This window comes from Athene noctua, chromosome 3 (genome assembly GCF_965140245.1).
Source record: "Athene noctua chromosome 3, bAthNoc1.hap1.1, whole genome shotgun sequence".
In the NCBI taxonomy this organism is placed as follows: domain Eukaryota; kingdom Metazoa; phylum Chordata; class Aves; order Strigiformes; family Strigidae; genus Athene; species Athene noctua.
The window spans coordinates 28,905,893-28,924,844 of NC_134039.1; the positions used below are offsets into that span (position 1 = coordinate 28,905,893).

The 18,952-nt window shown below is 45.7% G+C and overlaps 1 protein-coding gene across 2 annotated transcripts in view; it reads right to left on the bottom strand.

Moving 5' to 3' along the window:
• Positions 1–9,440: 9,440 nt before the first annotated feature.
• Positions 9,441–18,952, bottom strand: part of MYH9 (myosin heavy chain 9) — a 74,698-nt gene continuing 65,186 nt past the window's right edge. For both annotated transcript variants that reach the window (XM_074902414.1, XM_074902415.1), the window contains 12 exons: positions 17,839–17,991; positions 17,230–17,478; positions 16,453–16,665; positions 15,532–15,744; positions 15,016–15,177; positions 14,221–14,349; positions 13,791–13,879; positions 13,466–13,589; positions 12,190–12,398; positions 11,648–11,756; positions 11,153–11,325; positions 9,441–10,968 (listed from right to left, as the gene is read on the bottom strand). In XM_074902414.1, coding sequence (XP_074758515.1) covers positions 10,851–10,968; positions 11,153–11,325; positions 11,648–11,756; positions 12,190–12,398; positions 13,466–13,589; positions 13,791–13,879; positions 14,221–14,349; positions 15,016–15,177; positions 15,532–15,744; positions 16,453–16,665; positions 17,230–17,478; positions 17,839–17,991 — 1,941 coding nt within the window. In that variant the 3' untranslated portion in view covers positions 9,441–10,850. The remainder of the gene's footprint in view (positions 10,969–11,152; positions 11,326–11,647; positions 11,757–12,189; positions 12,399–13,465; positions 13,590–13,790; positions 13,880–14,220; positions 14,350–15,015; positions 15,178–15,531; positions 15,745–16,452; positions 16,666–17,229; positions 17,479–17,838; positions 17,992–18,952) is intronic.

An 18,952-nucleotide genomic window follows, 5' to 3' on the forward strand; every position in this document is an offset into this window, starting at 1 on the left:
AAGCATACCCAAAATCGCTGCTTGTGCTGCCTATGACCATCCTGTGTCACTGAGCCTGAGCCCTGCTAGCACAGACATCACACCAGGTAATCCTTTTCAAAAAATGCTCAAGCTCCAACTAAAACCACTCTTAAAGCATTTTTCAGCTCCTCTACTTCTGTGGGGCAGCTGCTTTAGAATTAGATAACATCAAAGCTTTCCATTTAATATAAAACTATTACCAAGCTGTTGCTTGGTTTTGAAACAGATCACCTTATGCTATCAGCTCTGTGCTGTGACGAAACGCCAGTTTAGGTGTCATGGCACCAAACCAATCAGAAACAGGCCAAAAAAAATTACTAGCTGAAATAAACTTCCTCTGTGTGTTTTAGCACTCCCAGACTAGCTGAGAGACATGGGATGCCCAGCCCTCAGAATCAAGCCCCTGCTGCAGTGTACAGCTGGTAATCACATTTCATCCCGGCACAGACAAATTCCTTTTGCACTTCCTCCATGACGCTGAGCACAGCACGCCCGCCTGGGAGAGCAGATTATAATCAAGCTCAGCAGGGCTCATAATCAACACAGGTAAGTATACATCATGTCTCGCTGTGCTTCGGAAATAAATAAGGCAACACCTTTTCACCTGCTGTATCACTGATAATTCATCCCCTTTCACCAGTTTTTGACCCACAAGAAATTTCCTCAGCTGAAATCATTCTTTATTAGTTTTCTGAAATACTTAATTTTTAAACACATCCCAGTTGGTATTCTCCATCCACAATTTCCGTGTCATCCTCTAAGGCTGTAATTTAGCAATAGGACTCTTACCAGCTCCACACACCCAAATTTTACCCAACAGCTTCTGCATAAGCCTAGGCCCAGCTGTAGACAGAGGTGTGAGGATTTGCTAAAGGCATGTCTTATATTTTCACCACTGGTCTTTCTCCCCCCAATGTTTGTCTCTTTAAAAAACAAAAGAGGACAGAAGTTTAAATTGCAGAGCAGGAATTGCCACGAGCACTTCTTATTTTCTGTGAAATATGCTGTGGCTGGCTCTGGCATCAAAGCATTTGCTGAGTAGTTTGGAGAGGGGAAAAGAAAAAAGGAAAGGAAAGGAAAGGAAAGGAAAGGAAAGGAAAGGAAAGGAAAGGAAAGGAAAGGAAAGGAAAGGAAAGGAAAGGAAAGGAAAGGAAAGGAAAGGAAAGGAAAGGAAAGGAAAGGAAAGGAAAGGAAAGGAAAGGGGAAAGGAAAGGGGAAAGGAAAGGGGAAAGGAAAGGGGAAAGGAAAGGGGAAAGGAAAGGGGAAAGGAAAGGGGAAAGGAAAGGGGAAAGGAAAGGGGAAAGGAAAGGGGAAAGGAAAGGGGAAAGGAAAGGGGAAAGGAAAGGGGAAAGGAAAGGGGAAAGGAAAGGGGAAAGGAAAGGGGAAAGGAAAGGGGAAAGGAAAGGGGAAAGGAAAGGGGAAAGGAAAGAGGAAAGGAAAGAGGAAAGGAAAGAGGAAAGGAAAGAGGAAAGGAAAAAGGAAAGGAAAAAGGAAAGGAAAAAGGAAAGGAAAAAGGAAAGGAAAAAGGAAAGGAAAAAGGAAAGGAAAAAGGAAAGGAAAAAGGAAAGGAAAGGAAAAAGGAAAGGAAAGGAAAGGAAAAAGGAAAGGAAAGGAAAAAGGAAAGGAAAGGAAAAAGGAAAGGAAAGGAAAAAGGAAAGGAAAGGAAAAAGGAAAGGAAAGGAAAAAGGAAAGGAAAGGAAAAAGGAAAGGAAAGGAAAGAGGAAAGGAAAGGGGAAAGGAAAGGGGAAAGGAAAGAGGAAAGGAAAGAGGAAAGGAAAGAGGAAAGGAAAGGAAAGGAAAGGAAAGGAAAGGAAAGGAAAGGAAAGGAAAGGAAAGGAAAGGAAAGGAAAAAAAGAAAAAAAGAAAAAAAGAAAAAAAGAAAAAAAGAAAAAAGAAAAAAAGAAAAAAAGAAAAAAAGAAAAAAGAAAAAAAGAAAAAAAGAAAAAAGAAAAAAAGAAAAAAGAAAAAAGAAAAAAGAAAAAAGAAAAAAGAAAAAAGAAAAAAGAAAAAAGAAAAAAAGAAAAAAAGAAAAAAGAAAAAAGAAAAAAGAAAAAAGAAAAAAGAAAAAAGAAAAAAGAAAAAAGAAAAAAGAAAAAAGAAAAAAGAAAAAAGAAAAAAGAAAAAAGAAAAAAGAAAAAAAGAAAAAAAGAAAAAAAGAAAAAAAGAAAAAAAGACATATTTTATCTCTTCACTGCTCAACAAAACCAAAAAGCAGTAGCATCAAAAGCACATGAGAGCAGTCACTATCCTGGTGCAGCAGCTGCCCAAGTTAGTGAGAAGGGCTGTGCCGGTTGCAGCCAGGGAGAAGAAAAGGCAGCCCTTGAAAGCTAAGCAAGTAAAGGCAACAAATTCTGTCAAAGCAAAATTTTCCTGTCTTTGCAACCCATCACTGCTGCTTGCTTTGCTGTCACCCAGTGACTTAAAAATGATGAGTTCACCCGGCTCCATGTGCAGATGGGTTTCAGTCATGCAAGGAGCGACGCAGGACTGGTAGACCTGGGAACAGGGTGGCTGGGATCATCTCTGGTGAAGGTACTCAGATGGCTGCAATCAAGCCTTTACCCCCAGTCTAAGGGCCTCCTTTTTAGTCACGGTAGGGGAATTACCTGCCCATGTAGAGTCAGGGGCCCCCTTTAGCAGGCAGGAGGGTTGCCAGGATCAGCTGGAGGGATATCAGGGAGTCTCTAACCTGTACTGGAGGAAACTGAGTGCAGAAGGGAGCTGTGGGCTCTTCTGGTTGGCCCACGGTGGGTGAAAGCCCTACCAGCCTGCTACAGTTCACAAGGAGCACTCTCCATCTGCCTTGGTGTGGCAGGGCTGTTCAAAATTCAATTTAAGGCCAGAGAAAGTGCATGACCAGGGTGCAAGCATGGCCCCTGGGGCTGTAGGTCATATGGCAGACCTCAGCCACATACTTTGCCTTCTGTAGGCAATACTGGGAAGCGTAGCCAAAGTCATATTGCACCCTTTGTGTCATATATACCTGACCCTGCAAGAGCCAGGCAGGGGGGTTTCCTGCCTCTGGAGTATACCCACCCCAGAGACACCAGCACAGAGCTCAAGCCCATGCCCCAGCAAGCTGGACTGCAGCCAGGAGGTGTCCTGCAGGCTCCCACCCAGGCACCTCTCACCCTCCTGCAGCACAGCCATGGCTCTGCTATGGCTGGGAGGAGAGCACTGGCTTTTCCAGCCCCAGCTCTTCCCGCCACAGTGCCTGATGCAGCCTGTTTCCTTCCTCCACCCCAGCGGTCAGGACAGGCTTTGTTCGACAGGGGAAACTGGAGTCAGCTGCCCCCAGCCTTGCTGCTGCCCACACACAGCTTGCTGGTGGAGAAGTGAGTCTGGGGAGCCTCCCACCAGCATTGCCCAACCACCTTGCAACTTCAGAGCATCTCTCTTGCCTGCAAATACAGATTAACTTTCCTAGGAACGGAGTCCAGCTCACGCTTTTTGTTTGGTATGAGTGTCTCATGACAGTTTAATCATTTTGCTACTTTTAATAGGTCACGGCAGTGTCATGAGTCAGCCTTTCCCGCTGAGTGAGCTGTAGGTACCATGGCCCTATGGAGAGCGGTTGTCCTGTGGCACAGCTCGCAGAGGTGCTGGGGTGATGCCGAGGGAGTATTTTCGGGGCACTGCTCTGTCAAATCCTGGACAGCAGAGCAGGGACCATGACCTTGAAATCTTGCTTTGGAAAGAGTCTATTTACAGATGATGCTGCATGATAATCCTGTATGCAACTTTGCTCATGCTGTGCTCCATGTCTATGAAGTGGGTGCTCCCCTTCTCTCTCCATCACATCCCTCTTTGCTCCCAGGCTATGAGAGAGGAGCCACAGATAAACTGCAATCCAGCCTCCATGATTTTCACCCTAACCCTCATTCATCTGCTGCTCAAAACAAACAAGTCGGGTCCCTTCATGGGGACACGGTGCCAGGCTTTGCTCATCCTCAGGGTCCCCCCAAAGCTACACCAGAGCCGTGCTATGCCCTGGGAGGAGAGGACCCACCCTGGAGGCCACGCTGCACATGGCACCTTAGCCCCAGCTGCTGGAGCACCTGTGCTGGTCCCATCCGTGCCCTGATCCTTCCACCAGTGGCAGCAGGGCCGGGTGCCCTGCACCAGCCAGCCCCACAAATTCAGGCGCTTGTCCCCGCCGCTGCACCAGCTTTTCTATTCAAACAGCTCTGGTTTTCTCACCTTCTGCCTGGGGAAGCAGTGCAGGCAAATGACCTCTAGGGTAGGTGAGGTTTTACTCTCAGTGTAGATTTCTTCCTACGCTGTAGATATGCTGTATGTTACCCTTCAGTGGAACAGGACTGCCAGCTGCCCTGGCCATCTCTCCTCTGAACCAAACTCCCTGGCTGCAAGCAGAGAGGTAAGCACTTCCCTTAGCAAAGGAGAGGGGTTGTGGAGCAGATAAACTCCATTCAGCTTCACAGCAAGGGCCAAAGTAAACATGGACAGTGTAAACCTGGCACCTTTCCTTATGTGGGGTCCCACTGCAGTTCCACAACTGCAGATCCTTGCTGGTGCATAAGCCATGTCCTTGAAGTCGCCTCCCAGAAACTTCCCAGGTGAGAAGGAGAGTGTGAGCTGGGCCTCAAGCAAAAGCTGATCAAGAGCTTTATCCATGCTTTACCCACAAGGACACATCAGGGCAAGACAGCTGGGTGCCTTGTCCTTCCAAAAACGATGAGCCAGCTCACTGCAAGCTGTGCAACACAATCACATCGACAGCAGAAAAGATCAAGAGCCCGCACAGCAAATTGGGCTGTGTGTTACCTCATTAAAACCTCTGCTGCAAAACCTGCTGCAGTTCCTAGCGACGACATTAGCACTTCTTATGCAAGCCGAGAACCTTTCCTGAGACTGGAACTGATCTCTCCTCCAGAGATGAGCTCCTCACACCTACACCAGCTGCAGGGGAGGCTTTGGGAGGCAGAAACAGGGTCTGAAAGAGCCGGCTCCAATGCAGGATGAATTTTGCAGTGTGGGCAAAATGCACGCAGCCCCCAAGCCCCTCTCAGCTCCCAGGGGGAAGTGCTGAGGAGGAAACGAAACAAGCTTTTGATATGTGCCCGCTGGCCACAGGGCAGCCTGGGGAGGCTGCATCCATTCAGCAGCCTGCAGGGCTGTGAAGTTTTCCCAGGGTCCTCTCAAGGCCCAGGGACAGCCCAGGATTGAGAGAAGAGTTCTGGGAGTGAACAGTCTGGGCTAGGAGGAAGGATGTTTCCCTTGCTGTCACACCAGGAGCGCTCAGTGACAGGAGTTTGGGGGAGGAAAAGTGAAAGGTGGGCTCAGCTCTGGTGCAATGCCTTTATAAGGCAACACAGGGACAAGTTTCCCTGGATACAGTGGGAATGAAGAGAAGGAAGCAAAATTCTTTGATCACATCTCAAAGAAGGGTTGGTTTTTTTTTTTTACCCCTCCTTTTTTTTCCTCCATCAAGTCATCACTTCACCCACAAGGATGGCGTAGGCTGCCCCACAGGGCCAGCTGGTCAGCACATCTCTTGGCTACACAATTCAGCATCTCGCTGCGTCTAGGCAAATCTCTCAGCTGATCACCACCAGTCACCTCCACTGGTACTTTGTCTCCAGTGAGACCTCCTCTGGCTACAGAGCCCCACTTTACCCTCAGCCTTACACAAGGTCAGGGATTTGAATGATGGTTCCTCTCCTAAAAAGGAACCTAAGGAAGCAATCCCTTTATCCTGAGTGATACACCCTCTTCCATGAGGTTCTGTACAATTTCCATCAAAAGTCAGTTAAGGCTGTGAATGAAGGCATTCACAGTATAATTCCAGATTAATTAGCAGCATACAGCCACATTATGAGTAACGCAGCACTGTGAGGCCAGCCACTCCATCATCATCAGTTCTCCATTTCCTCCTTCATTCTTCCTTAGGGCTGGGAGATCTGAGCAATAGAGAAACCTCCGAGGCAGAGCTCTTGGCAGGGCACATGTGCATCCGGGCAGCACCGCATCCCATAGACTTCTGCCGCCTGCACACATCCTCAGCTGCCACAGGCGAGTGGAGAAGGCAGCCTGCCTTAAATGCTCCTCATGCACAGCTACGTGATTGCCCAGTCCAAAGAGTGACCATACTTTTACCTAACGGACTTTTAAAATGCCCTTGTCTGCACATTTTATCTGAATTGGAAGTGCCATAGCCTAGCCCTCACCAATCTTGGTGAAGGCAGCTGCCCCACTGCAGGGAGCTGGCTTGAGCAGGGACTCCAGCACTTCTCCTCTCACATGCCAGACCATCATCGCTTGAGGCATTTCACATTTTTCTTCTCCTCTTGCTGCACTGCTGCTCAGCTGTTTGTTTTGCTCGGCCACGTTGGCTCAAAATGGTAGTGAGGATGGGAGAGTCACAAATCTAGGATTGGAGCAGTTTGGGGTTTTTTTAACTCCTTTTTCTTCTGCTTTTGCTCCCACTGCTGGAGCATCAGGCGAAGGAAAAACTAGGTCCAGTCAGCAGCTATCTACTAGTATTAGCTATCTGTCCTGCAACTTGGAATATCTCTGGCTGTGCTCGGAGACAAGGTTTAAAAGGACATGCCCCCAGCAAAGTTTGCATGTGGGCTCTTCAGGGAAAGCAACACAGCTGGGATCCCACCAGCAGGGTTGGGACAAAGCCTCTCCAGACCAGTCTGAGCAGCTTTCAGAACTGGGCTGGGCTTCCAGACAAGCCTTGTAGCCAGCCAGGATGGGTGACCCACACCACCTCCAGTGCTTCCTGCCCTCACCAAGCACCACGAAGCAGGCTGTGTATCTGCACAGAGGGATACTCCTGGACAGCAACAAGCCAAAAAGCAATGTTTTAAATGCCCCTGGGGCCTGTTGCTTGCTGGTCTCCAGTTGGGTGGCAGCAGCCTGCATTTTAGTTTCAGATCACTCAAAGCTGCTCTGAGGCCTCCCTCAGCCTCCAGGCAGGGAAGGTTGCAGTTTCCCACCCACCATAGCTCCCTCAGTCCAGTCCCTGTCACTGAGGCATCCCAGCTCCACAGCCATTTGATCTGCACCCTTGGCTTTGACAAAGTGGTTCTCGATTTACATTAAGTGGTACTCGAGACAGTTTGGGGAAGAAATGGAAGAGGTCTAAATCCCTCTCCTAAACATGACAGGTCAGTGCTGCTGCAGCCAGGAACCCAGCTGGAATTGGCTCTAATGGCCCCTGTCTTCACTCCGTCCTGTAGCAAGAACAAGCAGAGATCTCAGCTGCTCTCCATTGAGGAAGGCTCTCCTCCACAGCAGGACAGATGCTGTGGGTTTAGCAATTTGCATTCACCTCCTTGGGGTTGTGAGGGCTGATTGCTCTGCGCCTCAACTCTGATCTTAAAACAGCCTGTGAGTGTCATGCCATAATCTGCATCACTCATCACTATGATTGGTTTTGTTTTGTTTTTTGTTTTTTTTTTTTAACCAGGGTGATTATATTTAATGATCTATTTTACAGATCCTTTGTGCCAGTACAATGGTCCAGTGCAGGGACAGGAATGTCTGAAATCAATTTTACCGTTGGCTCTTGCATCTTTTGAAAATATATCTATATGCCCCCTCTCATTCAAGCGCTTCTGATGGAATCAGCTCCAAGGCTGGATCTTGCAGGGAACCGACAGAGCTCCAGCACCAACTTCCAGGAACAACTCTCTCGCAGGGTTATCTCCCAGCCACTCTTGATTATTACAGCATTTGTAACCACTCACCTACTCAGACCATCCCTGACATCACAGGGAAACCTATGTGAAGCATTTAGGAGCTCTGGAGATCGACAGAAGAGCAACTAGCCTGGAGCCACGAGAACTTGCTAGCTCAGTGTTACACTCTGCAAAGTGGAAAAAGCTGTAGGAAACTAATTTTGGCCCTTCCATGGGGATGCACAAAGAGGTGGAAAATTGCAGGAAAGTACTGTGCCAGTGGAAAAAAAAGACACAAGACTCTTTCCATCTTGCACAGGACAGAGCTGTATCCAAGCTGCGCGTCAGCTCACACACAGCAATGCAAAGGGCACAGAGAGCAGCCCGAGCTAAAAAGGGTCAGCACACTAGTGCCACGGCAGTGCTGTTCTGTATCACAGCAGTGCTGTTCTGTATCACAGCAGTGCCTGGCCAGCCGGTCACGTTTCAGGATGATCCTATGATAGGAAAGCAATTTCAATGTAATTTAAAGTGCATGCTGTTCACAAAGATACCCTATGTGTTTCTGCAAAATGCTCTGGAAAAGTATCAAAATATCCAAACCAGTGAACTCCCAGACAAGAGCAACCCCCAGTCCTGTCTGACATCAGCACAGCAGTACCCGTATTCCAGGAACCACAGACACGCCTCCATCCCTTCATGCATTAATCCCTGTCCAGGCTTTCAAAAGCTGTAGCCTGTGTAACATAGCCTCAAAAGTTGTTCATGCTCTCACTGACCCCTTAACGTGTTCACAGTCACTCGCACAGCAGTGTATGGCAATTCTTCATACTTCCTCCTTCTGCACATCCCTGCACACCCCCCCCCCCTTTTTTTTTAAACTTCTACCTACACTTAAGTTTCTTAATGAGAAGACTTGTTCCGCTTTCAACATTTGCTTAGACAGAAATCCCATCCTTAGGGTAGACACATGTGCTCTCCTGAGAAGGGATTTAATGGCAAGCAGCACCCTCCCTGATCCTTGTTTGCCAGCACTGGCCTTGGCAGCAGCACTTGTGGGCTGCACATAGCCCTCAGGGTGAACACCAGCAATTCCTGGTCTGACCCAGCCCCAACCGCAACTTCTAAATCAGAAGCAGGTTTATACTCTGCCAACCCGGGATGCCAGGGATGAGGGTACAGTTAGCAGGTGTTGGTGTCACACTCTAGCTTTTTATGCCATGGCTGTAGCACCAGAACACAGGAGTACCTTGGGACAGCTTAAGTGGCCACAGACCAAGAGAGTAAGACAGCCACAACTTCCTTACTCAATTTCTAGCAAAAATGTAACGAAAAGTAGGTTTCCTGGGAACAAGATGGAAGATGGAACATATCTATCACCTCCTCCACTAACCTTACCTTCCAGTGACTCCAGAGACTGGAAATAAAAGCAAAGAGAGTTTGTTTGCACAGTTGTTAGTTACAAACTTAAAAATACCATCTTCAGGCCAACAACAGAACTAGCTTGGCTCAAATTTCCAGCCTGACGTTTTGACCAGGTAACTCTCTGAAAGCACACAAACAAGGTACATTATCTTCCTCCACCATCCCCAGTGTTGGCCATGGCCAGCCAACATGGTGATGCACCAAGGGTACTGCACCACCACTCCAGAGAGCCACCCCACAGCGGGGGGTCTGCAGCGCTGCTGACAGGGACGGCTGATGCTCTGACACCACAGGAGCTACCTCTAGAGTGCACCGAGAGAAGGAGGGAATGGCAACACACGCACATGGACTGCAGCACATGGATAACCTTTATTGGTAACATCAGTGGAGCACCAGTAAACCATTACTGACTGTAGTGGTGACACACAGCTGAGGCATATGCTAAGGCACTTTTATTATATAAAAAAAATTAAATTTTTTTGTGACAGCAATTGGGACACGAGGCTCCTGCATTTAGAGTGCTTCAGGCATACAGTATGGTGCTTCATATTTAATTATTTTTACTTTGCTCATAAGTAGGTCTAAATGCAGCATATACAATATGGTTAAGAATACAGGTAAATCCAGCAACCAGTGTATGGTGTAGAAAAGTAAAGACTATCTATATATAACCATGGTCCCAATAGAAAGGCAGTGATAAAGACCTTTATTTTTTTCTTAATTACTTATTACGAGAGATACAAAGGCCTTACATATATCTGTGCAGATTAAAGGGTTTTTGATATACTCTTAGTCAATGGTGCACAATAACTAATCCCAACCCCTGGTTACAGAGCAGGTGCAAGAGGCTTGGACATGTCAATAAAAGAGGGATTTCCCTTCCGTTATCCCTCCCACCCCCTGCCCATTACCCTATTAAATTCCCCTAAATTCTGTCTATTACCATTAAATATATTTGGTCCCCCAGAGATTCTCAGACAAGCACAAGGACATTGCTCTGCTTCCCCAGCCTGTCATTAACTACTGGTCCACACTACCTTAGATGAAACCACTCAGAGGCAGAGACCGAACAGGACATCATTGCACTTCAGAGATCTGTCCAGACAGTAAGAATTAAGAGGGAAAAAAAAAAAAAGAAAAAAAGACAACTTTGGCAAGTCCTCCAGGTAACTGGTCCCAAGAGGAGCTTCCCACTTCACCCCTCCCTGGAAACACGCAAAAGAAGAAAGGGCAATTGCCAGGGCCAAAGCACACCGTTTTTCCTGAAACTGCTCCCAAACCTTGTGGGTGGGCAGATTGAAAGAGGCAGAAGTCTGAGGTCACTGAACATGATTGCCAAAAGCAAACAAAGAGAGAGGGGAAAGGATACAGGAAGGAGCTTCCCTGCAGCTAGAATTGAAGACAAAAGGAGATTTACAGAGAAAATAATCTTTCCCTAACCCCACTCCCTCCAAACTGTGTAAGGATTCACCAGCAGACATGGCACAGACAGTTCTACAGGCCTTTGTAGTGGCCAAACTGCTGGTCAGATTTCAGAGCCCCGACTCTTTGGCATTAAATACAAAGAGGGTTAGGAAACTGGAAAGAGGAGGAAACTAGGAACACAGATGCCCGATGGCTCCAGATACACAGAGCTGGGCTTGCGCTGCTGATCCCCAGCCAATTTAGGAGGAGAGGGTTTGCTGAAAGTCCAGTGGAAGAGGGGAGGGTGGATGGGTCACTCCATCACATGTAACCTGGGCCAAATGGGAGGACTTATTCAGTAGCTTTGGCATCACCAGCATCTGCCTTGCCGTCCACTTCCTCATCAGAGCACTCTCCTGTACCCTTCCTGACCATTCGACGTGTCACAACAAACGGCAGGTCCCCGCGCCTAGGGAAGGACAGACAGTATGTCAGCAACACAAGGTTTCACTGAACTCAGACAGGGCAGGCTCTGGAAAGAAGTAGGGAAGTACCTGGCCACACTGCTTGCTGTGGGAAGCTGCTGCTGAGGGCAGTTACAGCAAGACTATGCTAGACTGGCTGCCAAGGTATTTCACAAAATGCTCCCTTACCTGAGTTTGCTCTTCAGAGAGCTGACTTCTCTATTCATTGCATCAGCTGTCTCAGTGGCATCCTCCAGCTCACGCTGGAGCTTCCTACGGCACGCATTGGCTCGCTGGGCCTCCTCTTCTGCTTCTTCAAGCTGGCGTTTCAGCTGCTTCAAGCGCATGTTTGCCTTGTCCGCCTGAGCATGGAAGGGAGTGAAGAAGAGGTCGACATTGCCCCAGAAATACAGCACAGTAGTTAGCATAGAAAAAAGCAGAGTTTCTGAAGCCCCCTCTTCCCTTTTTGAAGGGAGATGTCTAGAGCTTAACAGCTCCAGGCTTTTCCTTAAAAGCATTACATTTTCACCTGTGTCATCTTATGATTATTACAGTGAAGGAAAAGAAGAGATATCCATAGGAAGGCAATGCTAGAGCCCTCTTACATGGAAATGATGCCTTGATCCATAGAAAGAAAATCCTCCCACCAGAAAGCTCACCAATGCTCCAGGTAACGATACACACCTGATCTTTGAACTGCTCAGCATTACGCCTCTCATCATCCACCTGCAGCAAGATGTCCTTCAGCTTCTTCTCAGCGCGGCGCACCTGCTTGCTAGCAGCCTGGCGCTCCCTACACAGAAATACAATGAAGCTCAGACAAGAATTTATCTCCCATTGTCCCCAACAAGATGATATGACTTGGGCAAGTTAGAAACAAGGAAGAGAGCAAAAGTCCTCCTAACTCAGAAAAAAAGGGGATGGGAGGCACTGTTTCCCAGAAATGACCAAAAGGCACTGATATCACACAGATATGACCCATCTTGAAGCTACAGAGTGGCACCAAGTGTATCACAGCTGCAGTTTTAGGAACGGTTATGTCTGGAAGAAGCTAGAAGTTGCTGCAGTAGAAAACAAGAAAGGTTTGCCAAGATCTTACTTCTGTACTACCCAGTACACATAGCATGAAGCCCTCACTTGGACAAATCAGAATTTGTTCAGAAGAGCTTAAAATGCCAGAGTGGGTGGAGGCTTGTAAAACAGAAGGAGCTTCTCCTAGGACATACTTTGTCTCCATGTCCAACTGCTCTTCCAGCTGTGCTATCTTTGCTTCCAAGGCCGTGATGGTAGCCTTGTACTTGGACTTTACTGCACTCTCCATCTCCTGCAGTTTCAGCTTCAGCTCCTTGTTCTGGCGCTCCATCTGCTGGCGAGCGTTCTCATTCTTCTGTGCGTTGCTGCGCTCAGCATTCAGGTCGGCATTCATCTGATCAATCTGCAGAGAGAAGTACTCAGCATATTGAGTGCTCCAGGCTGAAAGGCCTATTTATTCCTCAGAGGCATGCTGACACGAAAAGGGGAAGGACCCTCAGGGTGAGCTGAATACCTGGAATAACTCTGATGCAGAGAGAGCTGGATATAGGCAGGGCACTTCTCAAAGTATCTTAGTTTACCCAGATTTTCAAAGTAATTCCTTGAATAACAGGTTTATCAACTGCCTCTTAGGGCTAAATTTGCCAATCATGTACAATGCTCTCTGGGGTGAAGGCCACGGTTTGGCACTTTACTCAGTAATTATCAGTCTTCATGAATTACAAAAATCCTGAGGCAAGTGGATCCAATATGTGTGCTTTACTGATTTATTGCTTATTTGCTGTCTACTTCCACTACAAAGAAGCAGCCTAAAAATACTGACTTTCAAAGATGAAAGGGCAAGAACTCAGTCCACTTCCAAGCCAGGGACAGTCAACCAAGTAGAGACTATGCTCTCAGCCATCAGAGTGAACAAGCCATTTGGAAAAGCACCAGCCTAGCTCCTTGGCTTTGGAGAGCTAAAAAAACAACAAGCCTGCCTCTCAAAGTCAGGCAGATAAAATATGGCAGAAAACAGGCAGATTAAGACCATGGTTTCTATAGCAGCCTAACAAATTCCATATGGTTAGTCCATTTGAAGAAGCATAGAACCAGCAGAAACATAATTTTCCAAACATATTGTGGCACTGTTCACCATGCCAAGTTGGAGCAGCATGCTAAAGATCATCTTTCTCATAATCCCTTAAAACAGGAAAAAAAACCCCTCTCAGTCCCTTTTTTATAAATTTCAGAGACTGTTCCACGTACCCAATGATTTAAATGATCAAAACTAGTGAGTTAACATGAGTCCACGTGACTGCCCACCCTATTTTCCTCTAGTGTGGTATTCAGGTGTTTCATCTTGCTCACATCTATGGACTTTTGAGGGACTGTACTGTACACAAAGCAGCAGCTGGCATTACTCAGAGCACAGTTCAACAATTTACAGACTAGAGAGCCCCTACAGGTACATGCAGCCTGAATAAGTACCTGAAGATTTGCCTTCTTGAGCCGATCATTGATTATCTCTGTGTTGCCCTGTTCTTCTTCTAACTCCTCCTCCAGCTGAGCTATCCGGGCCTCCAGGCGTCTCTTTTCCTCCATGGCCAATGCCCTATAGGACACAGAAGTATTAAAGTAACGTTGGTACCATTAATGCTTTGGGGAAAGCTCAATACTTCTAATTTTACAAAATAAGCTCAGTTTTTCAAGAGCAGAGAGGATACAGCACATGCTGCAGTTTACTAAGAACAACAGCCTGCAAAGTATTTTCTCAAACCAGCTCCTCCACCCTTAAACAGGGAACATTGCTCACCCTTTACCACTGTTGTTGGCAATCTCATCAGCCAGCTCATCTCTTTCTTGCTGGGCCTGGCGCTTGGCACGTTCAGCGGCTGCAAGTTCCTGGAATGAAAATGAGACAGTCAGTGATCCAGTGAGAAGCTACCAATTAATGCAGCATAGAAAAAAGTAGTTACTGGTAATGGGTGGTATGGTCTCTAGCTAGATACAGACTTAATTGTAAGTCATGGTCTGTTCCCCTCTCACCCCAGTTTCCTTTGTTTTACACAGTCCTGTCACAGCTGTCAAGAAAGGGCTAAATTCTGCATTTCGAGTGGACTTTGTATTTGAGCAGAGCAAAAAGTACAAAGGAAAGGAAATAACCACTCCAGCTTACACTGCAACACTTGGTTCTTGGCCAAAGAAAATGAACAAGCCCTTGACTTGCAAGCATATTCCATTACCTCCTGCAACTGGATCATCTCTGCCTCCATGCTCTTCAACTTCTTCTCATTTTCTTTGGCCTGTGCCAAGATCTCTTCTCTGGAAGTACGTGTGTCTTCCAGTTCCCGCATGTAATCCTTCATTTGTGCCTGAAAAGGGAGAACAAAAAAGGATTAATTTCAGAGCATCCAAACTGGGTTTTGTTTATCTTACAGGAAGTATGGAGAGGGAAAATGCAACAGGGATTCATTAATCTTCAGCTATCAAAAAGGTTGCTGTAGAAAGAAAAGGAACCATCCTTTTCCCATTTCACAAGTAACAAAGATAAAGAGTAATGGAAGCAAACAGGAACACTTAAATTGCAGGCAAAAAGAAAATCTTGTCAGGGAGAAGGGAAGGTCCAGGAAGCTTTCCAGTGAAGTAGTGGAATGGACAACCTAGGGAGAATCTGGAGTTTTACTTAAGATCAGACAAAATATCGGTAGGAATTACAAAAGGCATAACAGACCTGTCTTGGGGCAGGAGAAGGCCTAAGTGATATTTAAGTCCCTCTAGCTTTACAGCTCCATAATCCTTTCCAAAACCACCAACCCGAGGCAAGCACTAGAGTTCCCTACAGCTTATCTCCCAGGGAGTTATAGGCAGATGGGGTTAGAAAGGTATTTGAAATGCCAAGAAATCTTTCACAGTGAAATGCTTCAAGGTTCTCCTGCTCCTGTGACACTGATACATGGTTCTCATGAGGTGAAATCTTGTATCCCATTTTGCTGGATAAATGCTCTACACTGACAGCTAAAACAGTTGCAGCATCTCACCTGCAGTTTGCGGAGCTGCTTGATGGCTTCGTCACGATTCTTGTTAGCAGTATCTATATGGCTTTCCAAATCCTTCAGGTCCATCTCTAGCTTCTTCTTGGCAGCCACAGCCATAGAGCGCTGTTTTCGTTCATCTTCCAATTCCACTTCCATCTCCCGCACCTGTATGGAGAAATACAGACATCCGCATTTCAGCTCTTTGGTTTCCCAACAGCCAGTTTTCACATCCTTCTTTCAAACTATACATAAATGCAAGCATGTGACTTGTTTTCATTCTTCCTGGTGGGGGACAGGGCTAACATTCCTCACTAATAAGGCTACACAGGTTCCTTTGATTGTTCAAACAGTCTTTGTCTATCATGCACACAAGGGGGGGAAGTCTCTCACAGCTTTGCAGCGCTGCCTGGAGAGTTACCATTAACAAGAATCTGTGGATTGGCACTACCTGTCTAACCATCTTTGGACACAAGTGCCTTTGTGCCAGAACACTTTCAGGATTTACAGAGCAGTTCTTACTTGTCTAATCAGCTGTTTCTTCTTCTCTTCATTCTGTTCATCACGTCCCTGGAGGTCCCGGTCAAACTGTGCCTTCATGGCCTGTTGGTTCACTTCTAGCCGCAGTTTGGCATCCTCTGTGGCCTGCAGTTCATCCTCCAATTCTTCTAGCTGTGTCTTCATCTCCTCCACCTGCTGCTCCAGGGCTCGCTTAGCCTTCTCCAGCTCATGGACCTACAGCACAATACCACACATGAAGTTTCCTCAAAGACTGCAGACAATTTCACCTAACCTAAGAACAAAAACATCTAAGAACAGCCACTCACGTAAGATGGAGTACAAGAACACTGCATCTGTCCCCTGTATTAGGGCAGAGATACCCTTCAAGGGCAGCTGCTCACATACCTGAAAGCTGCCACTATGAATCACAATTACCTATTAGTTCTGATCATCTGTGTGTGGTGGTGAAGAGAAAGAGAAAAGCATTTGTTAGCCCAGTCCTGGCCTACTGCAGACTTACCAGAGCTGGACACCTCTGGTTCTGACAGAATTCAAGAAAATACATTTAGCCTCTGAATTTTTTCATTTCCTTCCTGCTTATCCTAAAATTCTTTGTCTTGAAATATTGGGTTTACTGTCTTCCATTGCCTGGCTAATGCCTGTATTTTACATATCAAGCTCACATCATACCTTCATCTCTGTCACAATGACACCAGTTAATTTTCAGTTTGCCCATACTTTGTTTAGGTCATTTCCAGGCTTTTCCAACCCATCTTTCCTGTTTACTAATGTAATACAAACATAACATTCACAAACTCACAATGTGTCCAGTATCCTCTACTACATTTCTGTGTTCACAGTAGCATAAGCTTTTTGCAGTATTAAAAAACCAGTATCACCTGAGTGACATTTCTTGCCTAGGTATTTTAACTTCATGCTTACACTTTTCCCAACATCATCCTTGGAACTCATCAGGTCTTCCATCTCTGCACGGAACTGCTTGTTGATTCGTTCCAGCTCAGCTTTCTGCTCTATGGCTTCTTCCAGGGCTCTGGCCAGGGAGAGGGCCTTAGTCTCCTTCTCACGGGCTTCTGCCTCAGCACGGTCCCGTTCTTCTGCATACTTGGCAGAGATGTTCTTCTCCTCGGCCAAAAGCTACAAGAGCACAGCAAGAGTATTCTGAGAAATTACTGTCTTCTTAATAGTGTTCTGCCATTGATAGAAGGAACCAAGAAAATGCAGCTTCAAAAAATGAAGCATGACATCCCACCTTTAATAACCACTGATGTCAAATGAACAAATGTCTAATTCCCTAGACCTCCAGCCTATTACTTCTAACTTTCTCTCAAAGATGGTCTGCAAACAATGCTTTGAACTTGATCATGGTTTTGATATAAATGTTCTTTTTGGGAAAAAGAGCATCACTAAACTTCTTATGCATGGAACAGAATTAATTTATTTCTCTGAAAGCTTATTTCTCCACTCTATATGCTATACCTTAGAAATAAATATACCTTCTCCAAGCAGCATTGCTTGGTATTCTTAAAGCAGACCTATTAACAAGGCCAGGTAGGACGGGGCTTTGAGCAACCTGGTCTAGTGGAAGGTGTCCCTGCCCATGGCAGGAGGGTTGGAACTTTAAGGTCCCTTCCAACCCAAACCATTCTGTGATTCTATAATAAAATGCCCCTACTGAATGCCCAGAGACTGAAGTCACACCTGATCAAACTTCTTCTGTTTCTTCTCTAGGTTGGAAACAATCTGCCGCTGATGATCCAGGTCCACAGTGAGGTCATCCAGCTCTTGCTGCAGGCGGGTCTTTGTTTTTTCCAGTTTGTCATACGCAGCTGTCTTCTCTTCAAAACGCTGGTTCAAGCCCTCCAAGTCCTTCTGCAGCTTCTTCCTGGCTTCCTCTGCTGACTCAAGGCAGCCCAGACCATCATCCATCTTCTTCTTTGCATCTGTTGCCTTAAGGAGGGAAAAGATTGCATGTGAAGCCAAGCCACAGATAATTCTATACATAGTTTACCAGCACCAGAAGTTGAGGAAATAAGTCTGCTCATTTCTGAAGATATACTGCCCCCTCAATTAATAATATATGACTGAATTCCCAAAGGAATTCCTGGATAGAAATCTACAAGCAATTCATATGATTATCATCAGATACCTCCTCATTTTGTCTCTCACCAAATCAGCAGGATCACCCTTTCCCAGAAACGTTCTGTTATTAGAAGTCAGTTCTGCATTTAGATTTTATTCTCCTCAAAACAGACCTGCACTTATGCTTCCTATCAAAAGTAACTGGTTTATAGGATGCAGACTCTGTACCTGTTGCTGAAGAATAGAGATCTGTTTCTCCAGGTTTCTCTTTGTCTCCTCTTCTTCTTCCAGTTGCTCTTTGAAACTGTTCTTCTCATCCTCCATTTGCTTCAGCTTAGTGCTGAGGCTTAGTTTTAGGCGAGTCTCCTCCTGCAGCAGCTCCTATAAAGCAAACACCTCAGTGGAATTCAGCACTGTTCCTTGGCTTTAAAGGCTCACAATCCTCACCCACTCTCTCCAGAATGAGTACTTTAGAAGTTGAGTTTAAGTATGCAACTTATTTCACAGATAAGACAAGCAAAGACAGAATCTAAATAATTGTCTTCCAGTGAGTCAGTATAGAACAAAATATTCAGAAGGAACCTATTCTCTCATACACTCTAATGACTAAAGTATGCTACTTCACTACACAAGCCATCCACAGTCTTTTCTGGAGTTCTCCGAGTAGCACACATTAAAACCTTTCCCAACAACAACATGACTGTACTCTGCTATGTGACTTTCTCATATTCAGGTATCGAAGAAACAGACAACAGGCTAAAAGGACTTACTATGGTTAAAAACAACATTGGTCTTAACAGAATTGTAAAACACTGGTTATTTACCAACAAAATTTATTGACTTATGCTGCCAGTGCTTGAGCTGAAGGATCTGTAGAGATTAGTAAGATCAGTGTTCAAATAGTGCATAGGGTTTATTTTATTGTTCACTATCTTTTTAAAAAACTAATAAGTAGACAGAACATCATGGACTGTTCAAGGTTACTTAGTATCTGAGGTTTGGCATGCTCTTCCTTTCCCTTCCAACCTTTTGCTTGGTACTCCATATTTTATCGAAAGAGTCATATTCTATCAACTGTAAATGGTTGTTTTATCCCAAAGTATAAGACTAAGCATGATTTTTTCCTAAAAAAATACCAAATTATTTGAATCTATCACTTTCCCAACATCCACTGGGAAATAAAATTTTTTGTTTAACTTTACAAACTCACCAGATATCAGACACAAAAACTCTGTCAAATACTGACTATGAAGACCTAGCAAGGACCTAGCATTCCAGTGCAGTTCTAGGATTAAAGAGCTCTCAAGCAGAAAGGTGACGGAGGAAGATTCTAAATGTAACA